General features: G+C 19.3%; 7 protein-coding genes across 7 annotated transcripts; 5 read left to right on the top strand and 2 right to left on the bottom strand.

Moving 5' to 3' along the window:
* Positions 1–2,080: 2,080 nt before the first annotated feature.
* Positions 2,081–5,497, bottom strand: PADL01_1228400 (histone S-adenosyl methyltransferase, putative; the record flags this gene model as incomplete). Its single annotated transcript, XM_028683247.1, has 1 exon — positions 2,081–5,497. The coding sequence occupies one exon, from the start codon at positions 5,495–5,497 to the stop codon at positions 2,081–2,083; it is 3,417 nt and encodes a 1,138-aa protein (XP_028539444.1).
* An 862-nt stretch (positions 5,498–6,359) lies between these two features.
* On the top strand, positions 6,360–7,874 carry PADL01_1228500 (RNA pseudouridylate synthase,putative; the record flags this gene model as incomplete). Its single annotated transcript, XM_028683249.1, has 1 exon — positions 6,360–7,874. The coding sequence occupies one exon, from the start codon at positions 6,360–6,362 to the stop codon at positions 7,872–7,874; it is 1,515 nt and encodes a 504-aa protein (XP_028539445.1).
* Positions 7,875–8,411: 537 nt separating this feature from the next.
* PADL01_1228600 (conserved Plasmodium protein, unknown function) lies at positions 8,412–8,855 on the top strand (the record flags this gene model as incomplete). Its single annotated transcript, XM_028683250.1, has 1 exon — positions 8,412–8,855. The coding sequence occupies one exon, from the start codon at positions 8,412–8,414 to the stop codon at positions 8,853–8,855; it is 444 nt and encodes a 147-aa protein (XP_028539446.1).
* A 237-nt stretch (positions 8,856–9,092) lies between these two features.
* Positions 9,093–10,688, bottom strand: PADL01_1228700 (leucine-rich repeat protein; the record flags this gene model as incomplete). The annotated part of the gene is made up of 3 exons (XM_028683251.1): positions 9,093–9,700; positions 9,804–10,254; positions 10,416–10,688. 3 exons carry the CDS (start codon positions 10,686–10,688, stop codon positions 9,093–9,095), a joined length of 1,332 nt encoding a protein of 443 aa, XP_028539447.1.
* Positions 10,689–11,126: 438 nt separating this feature from the next.
* PADL01_1228800 (conserved Plasmodium protein, unknown function) lies at positions 11,127–13,553 on the top strand (the record flags this gene model as incomplete). The annotated part of the gene is made up of 1 exon (XM_028683252.1): positions 11,127–13,553. The coding sequence occupies one exon, from the start codon at positions 11,127–11,129 to the stop codon at positions 13,551–13,553; it is 2,427 nt and encodes an 808-aa protein (XP_028539448.1).
* Positions 13,554–15,514: 1,961 nt separating this feature from the next.
* Positions 15,515–18,818, top strand: PADL01_1228900 (NIMA related kinase 1; the record flags this gene model as incomplete). Its single annotated transcript, XM_028683253.1, has 2 exons — positions 15,515–18,465; positions 18,617–18,818. 2 exons carry the CDS (start codon positions 15,515–15,517, stop codon positions 18,816–18,818), a joined length of 3,153 nt encoding a protein of 1,050 aa, XP_028539449.1.
* A 1,758-nt stretch (positions 18,819–20,576) lies between these two features.
* Positions 20,577–24,212, top strand: PADL01_1229000 (conserved Plasmodium protein, unknown function; the record flags this gene model as incomplete). The annotated part of the gene is made up of 1 exon (XM_028683254.1): positions 20,577–24,212. The coding sequence occupies one exon, from the start codon at positions 20,577–20,579 to the stop codon at positions 24,210–24,212; it is 3,636 nt and encodes a 1,211-aa protein (XP_028539450.1).
* Positions 24,213–24,474: the final 262 nt, after the last annotated feature.

Raw genomic sequence — 24,474 nt, forward strand, 5'->3', positions numbered from 1 at the left:
AATAGAATTTTTCAACATCAAACAGAATTAAAAATAAATATGTAAAAAGGAAAAAATTATTTAAATACAAAATTGTACTTTTCTATATTTAAAATATATATATATATATATATATATATATATATATATATATATATATATTTATTTATTTATTCACTTGTTGTACTATATATATAATAAATATATATTTTATTAAATATACAAAATTTATACTTTTAAAATAAAACATAAAAAAAAAACAATTTTGTAGAAACTATATATAAAAAGCAAATGAAATATATAATAAAAAACTCTACATAAAATATACTACTGTTTTGTTTAAATATATATATATATATATATTTAATAATATAATTATGGAGGTTTCATTTTTTAATCATATAATAATAATTATTATATATATGTAATATTTTAAAGACCCTTATTTTTTTAAAAAATAAAACAAAAATTTTATATATTATTAATTGTATATACATATAACATAAAAGAAAAATATGATGTATTATTATTTTAAAATAATAAATATATAATGATATTTATATTTATACATCTAACATAATAATAATCAAATAAAATAAAAATTTTTTATTAATTTTATATTAAATATATATAATATAAATAAATACATAATAATAATATTATATTATATATATATATTTTTTTTTTTTTTTTATATGAATTTTCTATATTAACAACGTACATTTATTATAATCTATTTTTTTTATAGTATTGTAAAAAATATATATATTTTTTTTTTTTTTTTTTTTTTTTTATAAAATATAATTATATATATTTATAAATGTAAAATAAAAAAAATGTATATAACAATTATCATAAGTATATATATATTTATATAATAAATAATATTTATCAATATATTATTTATATATATATATTGTTGTAAAAAATTATGGTAAATTTTTTCTTTTTTTTATTTTATTTTTTTTAAATTCTTACTTTTTTAAAAAAGAAGAAAAAATAATAAATAGAACTATTTGAATATTATATATAATTTATTATTTTAATCGAGACAGAAAAAAAAAAAAAAAAAAAAAAAAACCAAATATTTTGTTACAAAATCTTAATTTTGTATATAAAATAATATTTATATTCTTTTAATTATTGAAAAAAAAATAAAATAATGATAAAATATAAAAAATATAATTTTGGTTACATATTATATAGAAAATATAACATAGTATTATTTTGTGTATTTAATATAAAAACATATAACATTGCTGTACGACTAAATAAAAAAAGTGATGAAAAATTTATTATTATAAAAAATGTAGAAAATTTTTATTATTGAAAAAGTAAAAATTTAAAGGAATATATATATATATAAATATATATATATATATATAACGATGGTCTATTTTTATTGATACACAATAATAAATAAATTATTAATGGTTAAAAATATAATATTTATAACATGTTTTTTATAATTAAAATATGCATTTTGTTTTAAATACATACATATATACATATATATATATATATATATTTTTATATATTTACGATTTTATTCATGCACCAGAATATATTTTTCACGTCAATATAATTTTTCAAATAAAAAAAATATCATCATATATATATATATATATATAAATTTATTTATTTTATTTATTTTTTATTTTTTTATATAATACCATATTAAAAATATCATACCACTTAATTTTTAATATTTTTATATATTATAAAAATATGGTAATATTTTATGTTATTTAAAAAGATGAAGAAAGTTATGTACACATATATAATAATATGTGTGAATATTCTGCCATATAAAAAATAAAATAATAATATATATCATAATTATATGCTTTCAATATTTCAAAAATTTATATATATATATATATGTAAATTTTTTTTTTTTTTTTTTATTCCTTCTTTGCACACGTTTAAAAATATATATATTATATATGTAGGATAAAACAATATTATTATGTAAACTTAAAAAATCAAAAATCAAACACATGTAGTATAATAGATACGACATATATAAAAATATACAAATATATATATACATACATATATATATATATACATATACATATTATTATATTTTTTTTATGTGCTACGTATGAACGTTTCTCTTTTTAAAAAATTGGATAGTAAATAAAAAGGTTGAACTAAAAAATACAATTGTTGATACATTGAAAATTAAACGATTTTTAATAAAAAAGTCAAGGGACCATTTATTAAATTGATTCCATAAGATATTAACAATTTGATTTGTTTCGGTTTCTAATAAACGTTGAACATTTATAGATGATGTAGTACATTTTTTTTTATGAACTAAATATTTTTTCATATCTGATGAATGAAGTATATTTTCATTTATATAAGTATTTAAATTTGTTATTTCAGTACGTTTATACTTTTCTGGTTCAGGTATTTCTTTGTGCATTAAATATAAACAATGCTTTAAATTATATTCATGTATTAATATTGTCTTTCCTATTCTATCAATATTTAATAAATAATTTTTATATATTTCTTCTCGTTTCAATATTTTGGTCACATATGTTTCCTCTTTTGTATATCCCAACTTTTTATAATATTCCCTTGTACCGACACCTGCTATTATTGATACTTTTCTGTAATTGTAAAAATATGATATTATTTCTGCTACTAACACTAAACACTTTCCTAACCCTTTATGTTGAATAAAATTTAACTCATCTTTAAAATCATCATGCTTTAATAAAGACCCATATACATGCAATTCTCTTATTAAAGCCGAATTTTCTAAACATTTAAACGGTCGATCATCACAATAGTTATTTTTCTTTCGTAATCGTAATCTTAAAAATCCTAATAAAGAATACTCATTATCATAATCTTCATATATGTTGTTATCTACCGGAATTTCTGTATCCAGCTTATTTTCTGAAATATTACTATTGTGAACATTTTCTGTATTAGCACCTGACTGTTCAGAATTTTTATTATTTTGGCTAGCACCTGACTGTTCAGAATTTTTATTATTTTGGCTAGCTCCTGACTGTTCATGTTGTGTATGATGTATATGTTTGATTTCATTATTGTTTGTTTCATGTTCATTAAAGAAGGATTCCATATTTTCCAAGAGGTTTGATGTTGAAGAAAGATGGCCATTAGAATCAGAATAGTAATCATTATTATTATTGTTATTATTATCATCATTATTATTGTCAGTATTGTCATTATTGTCGTTATTTTTATTTTTTAATTTTTTATTGTTATCTTTTTCCTTCATTTGTTCATAACAATTTTGATTAAGGCTATCTTTTTTTGATGTTTTACTTTTTTTATTTTTTTTATTTTTTTTTCCATGATGGTTAACAACTTTTTTTTTGCCTTGGAAGGTAATAAAGTATTCGTCTCCTCCAAGTGTTGGATATTTATAAATTCTTAAAAATATGGAATCACTTTTTTTTTCGATTTCTTGATTTTTGACTTCTTTACACCTAATACATTGACAGAAAATATTTCTTATATTCATTTCGTGAGCTATAAGTTGTCTCATATTTGTTATATTATTTCCAGCAATGATTGAAGGGTTTGGAATATCTCTAATAACACGATTAAGTCTAATCCATGGGTGTATGGATTTTTTAACAAGTAGAATTACTGAAATTAGGAGATTTTTATTTGTTTCAAAATATGGTTTATATTCATTATTATTATACCATTTTTCAATTTTTGTAAATGGTGTGATTTCACATGGATAAATTTTCCATTGATCAGCTTGTAAATCTATTGAACTTAAGACATATTTAAACATATGAATATCTTTATATACATCAGAATATGGTAGATCAGGCATTAGATGAATATCAACTTTAAATCCATTTTCTTTTAATAAATAAATTGCTCTTATACAATCTTTTAAAGTACATTGTCTATTAACTTTTTTTAAAATAACATCATCTATATGTTGAATACCTAATTGAACTCTAGTACACCCATAATACCTTAATCTTAATAATTCATCTTTATTAATTTGATCAGGTCTTGTTTCTAAGGTTAAACCTATAATTCTGCAATTACTTTTTTCATTAATTTCTTGTTCTTCTTTTAGGGTTAATTTTTTTCTTCTATCTTTTAATACAGGATATATATTAGCAGCATAATATACATCTCTTATGAATTCTTCTTGGTAAGCGATATCATAACAACTCCACGTCCCACCTAACACTAGTACTTCAATTTTATCAGCTACATGTCCATTATTTACTAAGGTCGTAGTTCTATTAAAGAATTGGCAAATGACATCAAAATTATTTTGGTTAGCTCTTAATATAGCGGGTTCTGTAGATAAGTAAGAACGTGGCTGGTTGGGTTCATTAGGACAATAATGACAATCATATTTGCAACTAAATTTATGAGGATGTGTAATAATGGTTACAACTAAAACACCACTATTAGATCTAACACCTTTACGTTTATTAATTTGTAAGAAATGTACACTTTCTTTATCTAAATCTTTATAATTTTTCATTTCTTTCGTAATTATCATTTTATTAACATTTTCTAACACAAATTTTACATCTTTCCCTTTTTTGTTTATTATAAATTCATCCTCTTCGCTAAGGTTGTTTGTTTCATCTACATGACTACTATCATGGATATTGGTATTGTTCATATTATTTGTGTTATCACCATCATTTGTGTTGTCAATATCATTTGTGTTATCACCATCATTTGTGTTATCAATATCATTTGTGTTATCACCATCATTTGTATTATCAACATCATTTGTGTTTCCCGTATTGATAATATGATCGTTATCCTTTATGTCACCTACATGATCACTATTTTTTTGTAGTTGTATTATACTTTCCATATCCTTCTTATCATCATCTAATGATTGTAAATAATGATGTTGTAAAGCGACACTTATTTGATGCTTTGAAGGACTGATTTTATATTTTTTTCTTAGCTGTACACAAAAATCTTGATATTGTTGATCTGTTTTAATATTACTTCTATTGGACCATAATTCTTCTGCAAATTTTTTAAAACTTTCATTTTTTAAAATATCATCATAATAATTTTCATTATATTTATAAAAAAATTCATTCATAGTAGATGAATAACATTCATAATGCCTCAACTCATTTTTATTTTTAATTTTTTTTTTAAAATTTTCAAAATTAGTAGGTTCATAACAATATACTTTTGGATATATTTTATTATCTTCATATTCTAATGGATAATTTCTTTTTATTGCATCATTAATATAATAATAATTTTCTTCCTTGTTCTCTATTTTCTTTTTTTCTTCATAGGAAGAATTTATGATGTTATCATCATCTTCACTGGATTCATCTAATATTTCGTTTATATAATTCTTTTCATTTAATTCTTCTGAATTCAAATCTGTTACAACTTGATCATTTAATATATTATCATCTAATCCTTTTTTATTTATATCTTCCTCATTATTATCTATATTACTTTTTTTTTCATTTTTTTTATTACTTCTACCAATCTTAAATTTAATCATTTTGTTATATAATTATTTATATATATATTATATATATATCATATTCTTTTTTTTTAAAAAAAAAAAAAAAAAAAAAAAAAAAAAAAAAAATTCCTTCTTTAAAAGGATCTAAGAATATAATTATATTATTTATAATTATATTATATATATAATATATTTATATATTTATTTATAAAATTAAAAAAATCTTATTATAAAAATACATTAGTCATTTTGTATATTTATAAAAGATGTTCAGAAAATTTAAATGGTAACAAAAATATATTAAAATATAATAAAATAAAAATATATATATTGTATAATAATTTTTATACATTATTTTATAAATATATAAAAATATTTATATATAATATATATATATATATATATATAATAACATCATCATATATAGTATATGGTTTAATAGATAGATATAAATAGAAACGTAACAGTAACAGGGGATTGTAAACATGATACTATATAATATAATATAATATAATATAATATATATATATATAATATAATATTGTAACCATGTTATATATAATACATATAATATGTTATTTTTTTATATTTATATTTTTCAATAAACAAACAATAATATAATATATTTATATATATATTATATTTTTTTTTTTTTTTTTTTATTTATAAAAATAGAACATTTATTAAAATATATTTATATAATATAATCATATTATTATTTTTAATAATAGTAAAAAAAAAAAAAAAAAAAAAAAAAAACAAGAATTAAAATAATATTATTATAAACCATTTAATAAAAAATTACACTATATTATTATTATTTATTTTTATTTTATTTGATTTTATTTTTTTGTTTAAATAATAAAATTTAGACTTCATTATACACTATATAAGTCTTATGTTTTTATTAACACATAATATACAGTTGAGAATTAGAAAATACAACAACAGTTTAATTATTTTTGAAAAAATATATAGATACATATGTGATGACATAAAAAAAGAAATTATAGAACATAGCTATAGTAAAGAAAAGTGTGATAATTTAAATTTATCAGAAGAATGTAAAAAACATATAGACTTTAAACAAAAATTATTCTATGATTATGTATCAAAAGAAAATCATATTTCCCCATTCTTAAAAAAAAAAGAAGAAAATAATTTATTATCATATATGTCTCATGTGAGGGATAACCATGGAAGTAAATTAAAAATTAAAATAAATAAAAAGAAAGAAAAAGAAGATGAAAAGTTAGATGACGAAAAAAAAAAAAAAAAAAAAAAAGAAGACGTAGAAGAAGAAGAATATGATGATAATGATGAAATTCTTTTGAATAATAAAAATGTTCAGGTTCAATATATGGGTGAATATAAAAAATGGATTAAAAAAAAAAAGAATAATTATCCTAAAGAAGAAGATAATAAAAATGAAGATATTAATCAATATGATAGTCCAGATACAAATATAAGTACAGACAACAATGACAATTTTATAAGTGAAGAAAAAAAAAATAATAAAAGTGATGATCTTTGTAATATTTTACAAACGAACAATAATATAATGTTGGATATTGATAATGATTTAAAAAACATATATATAGATAATAGTAAATATTTTAAATTAGATATAGAAAGAAATACAAAGAAAGAAAAAATGAAATTAAATCAATATTGTTCATATAATGGAATATGTAGTTCTCGTTTTGTTCATAATAATGTTCAGAATGGTTTATTTAAAGTGAATGATAAAATAGTTTATGAAAATGTTGATATTTGTTCAGGTGTAGATAAAATTGAATTAACAAATAGAGGAAAGGATTTATTAAAAAATAAAATAACGATTATTTTAAATAAACCCAAACATTATTTATCTATCTCTAATGATAATAAATCTTATAAAAAATTACTAGTTCGAAATTTAATAAGAAATGAAAATAAATATATTCAAGAAGAACATAAATGTATGAGTTATTTTATTTATAAAAATGTGGATATTGAAAAAGTTCCCAATTTATATGTATGTGGTCGTCTAGATGCTAATTCTAGTGGATTATTAATCTTTACACAAAATACATTATCTAATAATTATTTATTATATAGATATAAATATAATATTGAAAAAGAATATGTTATTAAAACTTATAATATTATAACACAAGAAAATATGAAATTATTAAAAGAACATTTTTATGTTGATGGGAAATTAATTTATAAATGTCATATTCAATATGTAGATAATTTTACATTGATATTTAAAATTTATCAAGGTTTTCATAAAATTATAAGAAAAATGTGTATGTTCTCAAATATTAAAATTAAATCTTTACATAGAATTAGAATTGGAAATATACACTTGAATGACCTTCCCACAGGAAAGTGGAGATTTCTAATGCCCAACGAATATTTTTTTTAACGTTCTTAATATGGATAAAAATGTTATATGCCTATATTTTTATTAAAACATTATACATATATATATATATATATTATTAGTATTTACATATATGTGTTTATATATATAAACATAATTTTATGTACACGTTACTTATTCGCTTTTTTTTTTTTTAATGTTAACATAAACTTATACATATCTATTTTTTTTTTTTTTTTTTTTTTTTTTAAATATTTGTTATAAGTAAAATATATTTTTACCTGTATGGTCATAAATATATATTTTTTTTTTTTAATGAATTATAATAAAATATGTATATTTTTACCTGAATGTTAATAAATAAAATATACACATATATATAATATATGTTTTGGCTAGTTCTAACCTTTGTAGCCTTATAATTTTTTTTTTTTTTAAATAGCTACAATATTGATACAATGTAAAGTATAAAGTAATAAAATTACAAAATTATATAAAAGAAAATAAGAAATATAATATATATATATATATATATATATATATTTATTTATTATATATTCTATGCGAATATACCTAAAAATGTTTAACATTTTTGTAAGAAATTTTTCCAAAAAGGCTGGCTGGTCATGGATAAAAAACAGAAGAGGAAGGAAAAAGATTCTTTCGATAAGCTATCCTCCAAAAGATAGAAGTAATATTATAAAGTTATCTGATGATAGTGATAAATTAATATTTATATGTAATGGAAAATTAAGAAATAATTTTTTGAGTACTGTAAAAAACATGAAGGAAACAAAATGTATCATAAAAAATAATAATATTACAACACCTTGCTTAGTTATATCCAAAGCCAAATGTCATACATTATTGGAACTATTTACATATGATGAAATATTACACTTAGAAAAGCTATCACCACATATATTAAAGTTATTTGAAGAAGCTGAAAAACGATTAGAAGAAAACAAAGAAAATTGTATATTGAGAAAGCATGAAGCTCTTAAATTTAGATTGATAAAATAAGACGTTCTCACATATACTAAAATATTATGGAATATGTTAATATGAATATATAGTATATTTTTTTTTTTTTTTTTTTGTGTAATATTATTTTTAAAATTATTTTATTATATATGGTTATAATGTTAATATGGCATATGTAATAAATATATATATATATATATATATATATATATATATTATTTGCATTGCAAAAATATAATGTAACATAATATATATATTTATATATTTGTTTATTTTTTATGTGCTTCTTTTAGAAATTTTTTCCAGAGTTGGGATTTGATTAAGGTAGTTTGAAAAATATTTGATTTGCTTTTCTTCCAAAAAAAAGGGAATATTTTTTTTGTGTGGAAGAGACAAATTGGACTTTAAAAATTTTTTTTTTTTGTTCATGTTTTTGTTTTTTACCATATAAGTATATTGTTCATTAAAAAAAGAAGAGGAAGTGGATGACGATGAAGATGACGATTGAGATTTAGAGGAACAATCAGGTGTACACATTGTAGATGATAATAAAAATGATTGTTGTAAGTTAGTAGGATTATCATAAGTATATACATTTTCATCGTTGGAGTATTCCTTTGTAACAATTTTATTTTTTTGATAACTTTGTTTTCTCATTTTAATAAATAATTCTCCTGTGTATTTTTTTCTGGATATTTTGCTCAAGTCAGTTAGAATAGGATCATTTAATTTTATTTGGAAAAGTTTGTCTTTAATTATGCATCTTACATAACATATATTTAGGTCTATTTGAATTAAAGAATTGCACAAATATTTTGGTAAATATAATTTTAGAAAGGAATATTTTTTATTGGAATATTCATCAAACATGAATTTGTAATGTCCTAAAAAGTGAATAAATATATATAATAAATATATATATTTGTATATACATATATATATTTTTTTTTTTTTTTTTTTTTTTTTTTTTTTTTTTTTTTTTTTTACCTTCATTGCATTGTCGTATTTCCCCTTCTTCATTATAAATAGATAATTCTTTTTTTTCCTTTGTTTTTTTTTTTTCATTATTTTCATTTTTACATTTGTTTGCTTCCATTTCCTCTTTTTCTATTTCTTCATAAATTTGTTTCCTATTATTAATGGAATAAAAATTATTTTTTTCATTTCCTTTGGATTTGTTAATTTGTATTTCTTGTTTTAGTGATACTAACACTTGTTCAAAAAATTGTTTAGATTTAATTCGATCAGATATTAATATATCGCAACCATCTAAAACTTGTAATTGTTCAATATGAAAGATGATATAATATTTTAGGTATATCCAATTTGAGCATGGGTTGCCCATTATATAGAATTCTTTTAAGTTTTCGTTTTTTTTTAAGTTTTTTATGGATTCTTCGATTGTATCAAGGTCGATAAAATTTAGTGTTAAATCGAGCTAAAAGGTGACAAGGAAACAACATATAAATAAATAAATATATATATATATATATATATATATATTATCATAATATATTGCATTTCATTTATGTAATTGATAAATATTCATGCCACACATATATAATAACAAATGTAATATATATATATATTAAAATGTACCTTTTTTAATGATTCACATTTTTCCAAATTTTCAATGACAGTAATATTATTAATGGCTAGATTTAAATATTCTAACTTCTTGAGTTGATTTAAGTTTTCAATTTTTTCAATTAAATTATTTTGTAACAATAATATTTTTAAATTTTTACAATGTATATTAATAAATTCGATTTTTTTTATTTGCAATTGATGAAGAGATATTTCTTCTAAGTCTTCCATTAGACCTTCATTGTGTTCGCTTTTTTTTTTAACCAGTTCTAAGTCTATCTTCATTTTATATACACACAAAAAAAGAGAAATATTACATGCATCTATAAAGAAGTATATGTTTTTGTTCTTTGTAATAAAAATATATATATATATATATATATATATATATATTATATTTAGTGTTTTCTTTTAAAATTAGAAAATAATTTGATTATATACATATAGATTTTTTTTTATAATTACGTTTTAATATAAATGTCTTCATATTATATTAATAACACATTCTTATTATCATATATAAGGGGCTTATAGAACGTATATTGTGCATTATATGTATATTATATATATTTTAATTTATTATATTATGATTATAAAATCAAATTTATTTTATTTTATTTTTTTTTTTTTTTTTTTCCTATCAATTTATTTTATTTTTTTATTTTTTTTTTTATTTTATTTTTTTTTATTTTTATTTTTATTTTTTTTTTTGTTGCCTTATAAATGATAAGACTCATTGAAAAAAAATTGAGAGGGAAGGCCTTTTTGAAAAGAGGGGTACAAACATATATATGTAAAGATAAAGAAAAGATTAGTAATAATTATGAGGAATTACAATTTTTAGATAATAATATAAAACATAATTTATATAAATTAAAATGTATAGAACAGAAGAAAATAAAAAGTGATCGTATAGTTTATAAAAAAATATTAAAAGATTTATTAAAAGAAAAACACAATCTGGATTCCAATGAATTAGTAGAATTTTTATATATTCTTATATATAATGATTTATATTATTTAGATATCTCATGTAATTTTTTTTCCTATTTTTATAATAACTATATATTTTCCAAAAAATATTTTAACAACGTAAATGTAAACGATATAATTCATGTCATCTATTCATTTTATTTGTTTGAAAACTATCATTTTTTTATTTCAAAAAATAATTTTTTTAACTTGGACAAAACATCTGACATATTAGATAATGAAGAAAATAAAAAAGGGGGCCATATATTAACTCATATGAAATTAAAAAAATTGGAAGGGCAATTTAATAATAAAAGGAACAACAATAATAATAATAGTAATAGTAATAATAATAATAGTAATAATAATATATATTGTGATGATGATAATTGTTTTGATAATGTTCTAAATAATACACGCATTTATCAAAAGAATGAAGGAAATAATTATTCTTTTATAAATAAAGAAAAATATACACAATATTATAATAATAATACACACAGTAGTTTTCATATTTATAATTATTATTCTTCTTTTATTCATCTTAATATAGATTACATAAATAAAAACCATTTAATAAAAATATTATTAGTCTTATCACAATGTATCAATAATGAAAATATAAGTTATCAACTGAATAAAAAAAAATATGAAAATAATCAAAGTATAGAAAAAGATATAAAAAGCAATATAAAGAATCCATTTGAACATATTCAAAAAAATATATTTACCTTAATAGAAAAATTTATTGAAAAAATTGACTTAAAAAAAGACATAAAAAAATCATATACACCTGAAAGGATTAATGAAAAAGAATGGGGAAAAAAAAAAGAAAGATATATTAATTTGATTGATGGATCTTTTAAAAATTATATATATATAGATAATCATATGAATAATAATAAATTAGTTTGTCTCTTTTTTTATGTTTTATCAAATATATTTTATCCAATTTTGCCTAGTACATTTTTTTTTTCATCATCATATAAAGAAAATGTAACTGAATCGCAAAATTCTACATCCAAAATAAATAATAATAATAATAATAATAGTAATAATATGATGACATGTCATATTGATAATATAAATATCTTATTATCTTATTCAAATAACAAATGTGATGATATAAACATGCCATGTATACACAATGAAAATACATATGATAATATTTTAATTAAATACAATGAACACCTTGATATTATTCAAATGTTTAAAAATCATTATAATAACATAGAAGAAATGTCTAATGAATTTTACAAAAATACTGATAAAACAAAATCAAGTATAGAAAATTTTATTATATATAAAAATAATATACTTAAAAGTATTAAAAAATATGTATTTCTAGATGCTATATATAATTTAGAAGTACACTACAAATTAATGTTTTTCAAATCTATATATACCTTAAATTTTTATAATTTACCCTTCTTAAAACATATATATGCCATACAATCCTATATGCAGTATAATAATCTTGATAATCTGGACTTTTATGATAATATCCATTTTTTTAATACTCCAAGTGTTCACATAGAGATTAATCAAAGTGATGAAAAAGGAGAAGACCATAAACTGGGAAGGGTTAAAAAAAAAAATGATAATATTAGAATAAAAAAAGAAAATAAGACTTGTAATAATACAGGTGAACATTATAAAGATACCATAAATGATAATGTGAAAAATTATTATGAAAAAACATTAAAAAATAAATTAATTGAACTTTCTAAAGAAGGAGACCTTTTCAATAATGCTTATATAAAATTACTCAATAATATTGAGAATAGTATAAAAAATAATACCATAGAACAAAATATAAATACTCTTCAATATATGTATTTAATTAGATTTGTAGATAACCATTTTATAATTTTATTAATCTCCAAATTATGTAATACTTCTGATAAATTAAAAAATGAACATAAAAAAAAAATGAATGATATAATGATGTCATTATGTATATATTTGTCTTCTCATATGGATTCAAATACCTTCTGGTTCAATAACAAAGAAAATAATTTACCCATTAACGTTTTTAATCATATATATTCTAATAACAATATATATTTAAGGCATTTAAAAAAGTTGAATGATTTTATCCTCCTTCTATATAATAAACAAATTTTCAAAAGAAAAAGAAAAGAGTTGCTATCATGGACAAACTATAAATGCATATAGGATGTTCATACATACATACATATATATATATGTACATAATTTTTTATGTATATATTGTTTGGTTTTTAAATTTTTTTCTTAGTGTGTGTAGATTTTTTATTATATGTATAAACACTATTTGAATTTTAACACTTTATTTTTTAATATAACTTTGTGTTAATTTTTGATATAAACAAAAGATTAACATTCACCGAAAAATTATTATTACTTCATATATATATATATATATATTTTATCATGCTTTTTTCGAATCATTATTATTCAAAACTCGAAACAATTGAGAATGAAGGATCTGTGTTTGTTACAGCTAATATATATATATATATATATTTTTTTTTTTTTACCTTAACATTTTTATCATTTTACCTTAACATTTTATCATTTTACCTTAACATTTTATCATTTTACCTTAACATTTTATTATTTTGCCTTAACATTTTTATCATTTTACCTTAACATACATACATTTTTTTTTTAATTGCACAAAAGTGTGCATCAAAATTAGACATTCAATAAAAAAAAAAAAAAAAAAATATAATAAAAACTATTAATACATAAAATATATTATATATATATAATATATTTTTATAATAAAATATGCTTTCTTAATAATATTTCAATAAGCAAACTAATAAAATGAGAAAAAGAATAAATATAATATATATATATATATATTATCTTTTTTAAATTAAGAAAAAAAAAAAAAAAAATTGTAAATTAAAATAAAATTATAAATGACGAGATTTTTAAAAAAATCTATAAGATATAAAAACATACACATATATATATATTTATTTATTTATATATATATTTTTTAATTGAACTTATATTTAATAATCTTACTTGTGAGAGAATGAGCAAATTTTCATTTAATTCATAGTAAAATGATTTTTTTTTTTTTTTTTTTTTTTTTTAAATGTAATTAAAAAGAAGGAATACATAAATATATATAATATGTATATCAATACGCATTGGAATATATATAAAACACATATAATATATATATATTATATTTTATACACCTTATAAAGTATATAATATTAATGTAATTATATATATATATATATATAACATTCTGAAATTATAAAGAATAAGGAGAAAACAAAAAAAAATAAAATAAAATGAAATAAAAAAAATGCCGTAAAAGGATATTATATTATAAGTATTATTATATTATTTAAGCTTAGATATATTCTTTAAGCTTTTCTTTAATAAATGTTCCTCATTTTTTTTATGTGGAATATAAAACATATAAAAAGAAATATAATATAATATAATATATTAAAACTATGTCCACGTGACAATAAAGAATATGGCAAAAAAATAAATATATAAATAAATAAATAAAACAGTATATAAACGATTTTATATTATTCGTATATGTGGAAAATAAAATAAATTATTTCATATTTTTAGAAAATACCATTTCATGGTAGCATTTGTTTTATTTTTATCTGTGTTTACATATATATTGAATATATATATATATATATATATTATTACCCAACAGTTTTTAAGTGTTTAATATTTCGTAACTTTCATTTTGTCAAATAAAAATAAATAAATATATATATATATATATATATATATATATATATATATTATATGTACATATATATATATATATATATACACTTATATATTCTTAAGCACATATATACCTTATTGATGTTTTATTTAATATCTCTTACATTAATGTATAGTTAATTTAATATAATTGTCTTTTTAAAAAAAAATTGAAGTATATATTTGTCTTACATATATATTATATATATATATATGTTTATTTCATTCAATTTATTCAATATATATGCTTATAATGGCATATAAACAATATAATATTTTGCAAAATATATAAGCACATATTTGTATATATATATATATATATATATATATATATATATAATTAATAAAATAGTAATTAAAAAAAAAAAAAAAAGGCAAAAGAAAAATTTGTTAAAATGCCAAGTAAATATGATGATGGAGAAAGTCGTTTAAACGAATATGAAGTAATAAAAAAAATTGGGAATGGTAGATTTGGAGAAGTATTTTTAGTAAAGCATAAACGAACTCAAGAGTTTTTTTGTTGGAAAGCTATATCATATAGAGGTTTAAAAGAAAGAGAGAAATCTCAATTAGTTATAGAAGTAAATGTAATGAGAGAATTAAAACATAAAAATATTGTTCGATATATAGATAGGTTTTTAAATAAAGCTAATCAGAAATTATATATCTTAATGGAATTTTGTGATGCAGGTGATTTATCTCGAAATATTCAAAAATGTTATAAAATGTTTGGTAAAATAGAAGAGCATGCAATTGTAGATATAACTAGACAATTATTACATGCTTTAGCTTATTGTCATAATTTAAAAGATGGACCTAATGGTGAAAGAGTATTACATCGTGATTTAAAACCACAAAATATATTTTTATCTACAGGTATAAGACATATTGGTAAAATAAGCTCACAAGCTAATAATTTAAATAGTAGACCTATAGCAAAAATTGGAGATTTTGGGTTAAGTAAAAATATAGGTATAGAAAGTATGGCTCATTCTTGTGTGGGTACACCATACTATTGGTCTCCTGAATTATTATTACATGAAACAAAAAGTTATGATGATAAAAGTGACATGTGGGCTCTTGGATGTATAATATATGAATTATGTTCAGGAAAAACTCCTTTTCATAAAGCAAATAATTTTGCCCAATTAATTTCAGAATTAAAACGAGGTCCTGAATTACCAATAAAAGGGAAATCAAAAGAATTAAATTTACTTATTAAGAATTTATTAAATTTATCAGCTAAAGAGAGACCTAGTGCCTTACAATGTTTGGGATATCAGATTATTAAAAATGTCTCTTCACCTATTTTATCTAAAAAAGAACATGGTACAGAATTGACTAATATAGATTCATGTACTTCAAATATGGACAACAAACATAATTATGCTCATCCGAATGATGTATTAATAAATAAAAGAAATAACGAAAGGGAAAGGAGTTCAAGTTGTTTAAGCAGACAAAGTGTGATTACTGCTATATCTAAAGATAACGTCAAATATCACCCTCCTGATGGTACAAATAATTCTCATTTAATTAACAATGGAAAATATACAAATAATAGTAGAGTGGGAGGAGCACACATGGATGGTCCAACAAAAATGTATCATATAGAAACAGATCGTTTCAATGAAAAGGAAAAGATGAAGAGAGAAATATACGAAAGAGAGAGAAGTCAGAGAAAGGCTTTAGAAATGAAGTTAATGGAAAAGAAGCGATTGGAGAGGGAAAAGAAAGACCGATTGGAGAGAGAAAAGAAGGGGAAAATGGAAAGGATAGAAAGAGAACGCATGCAAAGATTAGAGAGGGAAAGATTAGAAAGATTAGAAAAGGAAAGGTTAGAAAGATTAGAAAAGGAAAGATTGGACAGGTTAGAAAAGGAAAGATTGGATAGATTAGAAAAGGAAAGATTGGATAGATTAGAAAAAGAAAGATTGGATAGATTAGAAAAGGAAAGATTGGATAGATTAGAAAAAGAAAGATTGGACAGATTAGAAAAAGAAAGGTTGGATAGATTAGATAAAGAAAGGTTGGATAGGTTCGAAAAAGAAAGGTTGGATAGGTTTGAAAAAGAAAGATTAGATAGATTAGGTAAAGAAAGATTAGACAGGATGGATAGACTTGAAAGGGATAAATTACCAAGATATGAAAGGGATCAATATTATCATAATGATAATTGTACAACTCCAACAACTAGTTGTAGCGCTTCGAATAATAATAATAATAATAATAGTAATAAAAGAGATTCTTTTGAAAATGAGAGGAGTTCATCAAAAAATCAAGGAAATTATAAATCATTTTCAAGAATGAAAGAACCATATGATCCTGTGAATAATATGAAAAGTTATATGTATGGAAATAGAAAAGGAAATTATCCTTATGATGAACATAATATGGATAAGGATGAAATAAATAGTTTATTAAAAAAGAAATCTATAAATACAATATCTAATAAGAACCCGCAAAGTTATAGTAACAGCAGTACACATATAAATAATAATTATAGTGGAATGAATTGTCATGGTGCTTACAAAAACCATAATACGTTAAGTCAATATAGTAATACTTCAATAGAAAATGGGAAATATAAATATGAAAATAAGTACCAAGGGAACATAAGAAATAATTCTAAAGATGTGTATAATGAAAATATGGATTCTGCTTATAGAAGTCCTAAGTATGAAAAGGGTTATGATGATAACAAGAGTGTGAATAATAAGATGAACAGTAACAATATGGGAAATATGAACAACAATAGTAATAATAATAATAATAATAATAATAATAGTAATAATAATAGTAATAGTAATAATAATAATAGTAATAATAATTATGTGAATAATAATCATCATACAAATAACAATAATAGTTGTACGAGCAATAGAATATCTAACATGTACTTTAATGATAGCTCCAGACGAAGTGTGAGTGCTATGCCTAATGTAAACAATTTGAGCAGAAGGAAATCGAGTGTGTATTTATGTGATGACAATATTTACAATCCAAATAATGTGGAGGAAAGTCGAAATTTTAAAAATCTAGAAAAGGATAGAGAATATTTATTGGAAAAAAGAAAAATGCTACTTGAAAAGGAAAAGGGCATATATGACAGGATGAAGCACACGAGCAATAATAATAATAATATGAGTAATATGAGTAATATGAATAACATGAGTAATATGAATAATATGAATAATATGAGTAATATGAATAACATGAGTAATATGAATAATATGAATAATATGAGTAATATGAATAATATGAATAATATGAAAAATAATTATTCCAATCAAAATAATATTAGTAATAATAATTATACCTATTTGACGATGCAAAAATATGAAAGGTATGAGGATAGTACATATAATTACCACTACAATTCATTTGTATAATATAATATAATATATTTATGTGAATGTTTTATTTTTGTTCATTCATTTATTTATTTTATTTTATTTTTTTGATAGAGGAGATAATGGAAAGGCGATGGACAAGAGTAGCGAATATAACAGGCGCAATAGAAGCATGTCCGCATGCATAAATGATGATGAAAACAAAAATGCGTATAACGTGAAAAATGAACAGATGGTTGAAGAAAAGGGATATGCCTTAAGAAGTCGAAATGTGTATACTTTAAAAAATTTGGTACATAAAAAGGATGCAGATATATATGACAGGGGTTTATATACCTGCAGATGAAAAGAAAATAATGATACAATGTGATATGTGACAGATAAAAAAAAAAAAAAAAAGAATTTGGGAATGAAATAAGGATGTGTAGACATTTGATTTTATTATTAATTTTATGAATTCTGTGGCATTCTTTCTTTTTTTTTAAGGTCTCTTTTCTTGCATGATGGAATAAGCATACTCGTAAATTTTTAACCCCCCTTAAATATATACATATACATATATATTATATATATATATATATATATATTTTTTTTTTTTTTTTTTTTTTTTTTTTTTTTTTCCTTTTTTCTGTCCTATGATTACATAAAATATGGCATGAATATATTAACATATAATATATATATTATATATATATATATATATAGTGAGTTCGTGTCACATTTTTATTTAATAAATTTTATGTGGACATTTTTGTCCTTGAATAAATTATATATTATACATATATATATATATGTGGTAATAAATATAATTCTTTTTTTTATTTTATAAAATCTATATTTTTATGGTACCTTTTTAATTATATATTTACATGTGTCCATTTGTTTATTTTATTCCACTTATATATAATACAATTTATTATTTTTTTTGAAATAAGCAAATGTACATTATTATTAAAGATATAATATAATATGATATGATATAATAAATGTATTTATATATATTATACATACAATAAATAAGCATTTTATTTTATAAAAAAATTATGGCCATGTTATAAAATAAATAATATATATATATATATAATATTTATTAATTTTTATTTTGTATAGAATGAAATAATTTATATATATTTGTATCTTAAAACATTTCTAATTTTTAAATTTGTTTAAGTACCCTTGAAAACAAATTATAATGCTAATAATATAAATCATATATATATATATATATATATTATATAGTTTTTAATAGCATCTTTGAAAATTAAGAGATTTATATTTTATTTATCTATATAAAAAAAGTATATTATATATATATTTATAAATCATGACAAAATATAATAAATTACTACACATATAAAATTAATATAATATTTTTATGGAATATTATTTATGCATATATTTTATTTGTAATACTACTATTATTAATAATATATAATATATATATATAATTATTTGTATATATTATTTTCTGAGTGTTCTTATTATATATATATAGTCTTATATTATAATTCAACATTTATATATCAATATTATATATATATATATATTTTATATATGTATAATTTTTTATTTGTTTTTATATTTTTGATTTATTATTTTTTTTTTGTTTCTTCATTCAAAATCATATAATATTTAATTTAAAGAGATTATAAAGAAGAAGAAAAAAAAAAAAAAAAAGAAAAAAAAAAAGAACATCATTATAATATATTAAGCCAAGAATATCTATATATATAATTATAAATATATATAATATATATAATATATATTTTGAATTATAAGTTGAAATGTTGACCCTCAGAATGACAAAATAATAACATATAAAAAAGGAGTGTTACAATATAATATTATATAGATAGATAATTTTTTTTATGTGAGAACTTAAAGAATCTTCCAAATTTATACGTTTCATTGTTAATATAAATAAAAAAAAAAAAAAAAAAAAAAAAAAAAGTATAATAATAATATAAGCCGAAAAAATGGGAAACGTATGAATGTAATTTCCACTTAATTGTAATATATATAATATAATATATACATATATATATATATATATATATATATATATTTATTTATTTATTTATATTTTATATTTATTCATCTAAATATGAAAGACATTTGTAACTATCCCATAGGACAAGAAGTAATATTAGATAAACTGATATATGAAAAGAGATTTTTAAAAAATAAGAAGAAGCAAAATAAAATAAAAAATGTAAATGAATTGAATTATTATTTGAATAATAAATTTGACTTTTTCTTGGGTCATATGAATTTTATGAAAAAGATATTTAAAAAGAAAAAGAAGTTTTTAAAAGATGATGAGAGAGATAAACATAAGTATAGAATTAAAAAAGAGATAGGAATGAATAAGAAAATATGTGGTAAGAGAAAAAATGTATCAAATGAATGTGACAAGAAAAAGAGACTTCATAAAGAAAGAAGTATTGAAAATGATGATACTAAGAATAAATATAATAATAATGATGTCTCACATTGTTCTAATAATTCTTCTAGTTATAATAAACAGACAATAGATATACAAAATGTATCTGAAAAGAATGAATGTAATAAAATAAAGATAGAAGGAAATATTTGTGATATAAAAAATGAACAGGATGATATGGATGAAAAACATTCTTTTAATAATTCAATTAATAATTGTAATGTTAATATGTATAATAAAAAAAATGAAATAAATAATGTTGTACAGGTTAAAAGGGAAAAATCGATCGAAAAGCAATTAGAAATAAAATATAATGATAATATAAATGATAATATATGTGATAAAATATGTGATAAAATATGTGATAATATAAGTAATAATACATGTAATAATATATATAAACATAATAATAAACTTATAAATAATAATTATTATTATTATTATCATTGTGATGAGGTATCATCTTTATTATCTGAAGAAGATAAAAAACTTCATTCGTTCAGTCCTTTATCTAATAATTCAGAATTAAGCAACGTATCTAATATGTCTCCTGATATGCTTTGTTTTGAAAAACAATTTAAATATATATATGATATTTATAAACAAAATGATAAAAATGTTTTTCTCTTTTATAATCCTCCTGTATGTAAATGTGTAAATAAAAATTTAAAGGAACAATATTTTCGAAGACTGAATGATAAATATCCATGTCTTTTTAATTGTTCATATTCTTTAGATTCTATGAAAAAAATAAAAAATGATTTTAAAAGAAAAAGTGAAAATATTAATGATAAGAATAATATCAATAATTCCAAGGATGAAAAAAGTAACAACAAATTATTAAATGATATAGAAGATAAGAAAGAAGTTGCAGATCATTACAATATAAATAAGAACTGTGAACAGAATATAGAAGTACCAATGAAGATAGATATAAATTGCCAACAAGAAAATATAAACGTGTCACATAATTATAGTGAGGTGGCTTCTTATGCAGTAGAAATAAAAATGTATGCAAAGGCTTTTTTCGAATTATATTTCATGCAAAAATATGGAAGGAATAAAGATGTTTTAAAGGTTAAGTATGATAATAATAATAATAATATTAATAATAATAATGATAATATTGAGGATCATGATAAACATCCAAATAAAAACAATAGTGATAATAAAAAAACTCATGATGGTATTCATATTAAACAAAGCGATGTGAATAATATCAATAACAATATTGATATACATAAAAAAAATAACAATAATAATAATAATGATGATGAGAAGAAGAAACTTTGCTTGTCCTTCTTTTCATCAACTGAAGAAGAAAAAGCTTTAAAAACATACTTTGATAAATGTTTATACAAAATAATAAAAAGAAGATCTAGAACTTGTGATAATAATTTATGTTGTGGTTTATTATATATTCCATATAGTTATATTGTTGTGTTGTTAAATAGAAAGGTAGAGAATCTAACATATGCATGTACTTTTTTGAGAATCCCTTCAGATACAGATATATATTATAATAATAAAAAGAATGTAATAACATTATGTACAAAAAATTCTCAACATGAATTTTTTTGTTATTATTCTTTAAAGCAAAATAATTATGTTAAAAATATTATTATATATGATATCTATTATGAAGGATTCATTCCTTTTTTTAGACCAATACTTAATTTAAAGAATAAAAAAAATCAAGACAAAATACAAAACTTTATTACTTATAATAAAAATATAAATTTATCTATTGTTTTTTTTTTGACAAATACAAGAGAGAAAACCGAAAAATATAAATCTGATGAAAATGTGGAGGATGATGTGTATGCTTCAAATGAGGAAAAATCAAATATACAATGTAACAAAGAAGATGAAAAAAATGAAGAGAGCAATATGAAAGATAATAATACTTATGGCATTTCTAACAATAGTAACTATGATGATGATATAAAAAAAATGAGACTTAAAATTTGTAAAATATTTAATATTAATCATCGTAATAATCTAAATAACAATATGAGTACTTCAAAGAGAAATATGTCACATGAATCTAATCCAGAAGATAATATTGAGAAATATTTTTCAAACCTTTGTAGTGGTATGGAAGTAATAAATAATATGAATATAAAAATGGTGGTAGATAAAATTATTAAGATAATAAATAAAAATGATAGTGTATGTAATGAGAAGTGTATATATCATGAATATAATAAAAATTATATGAAATATAAAGATATACAAATATATTTATGTGAAGAAATTAATTCATTTAGTTTTGATCGTCGTCCTTTAGTAATTAAAAAAAGGGAAGTAAATTTATCATCATATGTACATTTTAATAAAATTATTAATAATTTATATGAACAAAAGAATTGTGGTCACTTATTAGGATTAATTAATCAGCAGTTAGATAATGATATTTTTATTAAAACATATATGAAGGAGAAGATATTAAAAGGGGGTGTAAATAATAATATGTTTGATCATAGTATTTGTTCAAAAGAAGATAATAAGGATAATATCTATTCTGATCATAATAATAATAAAAAAATATCTTTTTCTTCTTCTTCTTCTTCGAATGAAATAAAATTGGAAGAAAACAATCAAACTATTTTAAATAGTTCAGATATACCAAAAAATAATGATGTTAATCATAACATAGTTGATGATACATATTTAAACAATATAAATAATTTTCATAATAATAATAAAAATAATAGTGATGATAATATTTTGATAACTGCTTCAGAAGATAAAGAAACTATAAAAAAATGTACTGATAATATATTCAATGATACCTTTTTTATTTTTAATGAGAATTCCGACTTATATACAAATGAAGAATATAAAAAGAATAGAATAGATACTATAAATAATAAAAATATAATAAATGAATATGCAAAAAATAAAATGTTGAAATATACAAGTAACAATTATTTAAGTAATAAAATATCTACAAATATCTTGCAGAACTTATTTAATATATATGTTTCTTCTTATTTAATGAAAAAAAATAATTATAATATATCTCATATAGAAAAAAAAAAAAAAAAAAAAGAATTTAAAAATTTATCAAATATATATAAATTAAAATATATGAAAGAATGTTATTATTTTTTATTCAATATGTATAAAAATAAATTCCACATACAAATAAAAGAACAAGAGGAAAAGGTAATACACAAATATAATTGGATGTATGAGGATTTTTATTTAAACAGTCTTATGTCTCAAAAAAGAAAAAAGAAAAAAAATGTGAAAGAGAAAGAGAAAATGAAAGAGAAGGAGAAAATAATATAGTCAAATCTTTCAATATATATATATATATATATCATTCCAGTTCACACATCAATAGTATATATTCATTTTTTTGTTTATATGTTTGTTTCTTTTATGTTGTACCTGTGTATGTTTATGTGTGTCCCTTATTTTATTTTTATTTTTTTTAAAAAATTATGAACATAATATTTTCATATGATGAAAGTTTACCATCCCTTCACTTTTTGAAGTATACCTCAACATTGATAAATAATAATATACATATATATATATATATATAAAT

This window comes from Plasmodium sp. gorilla clade G2 (genome assembly GCF_900097015.1).
Source record: "Plasmodium sp. gorilla clade G2 genome assembly, chromosome: 12".
Classification (NCBI taxonomy): Eukaryota; Apicomplexa; class Aconoidasida; order Haemosporida; family Plasmodiidae; genus Plasmodium; species Plasmodium adleri (nom. inval.).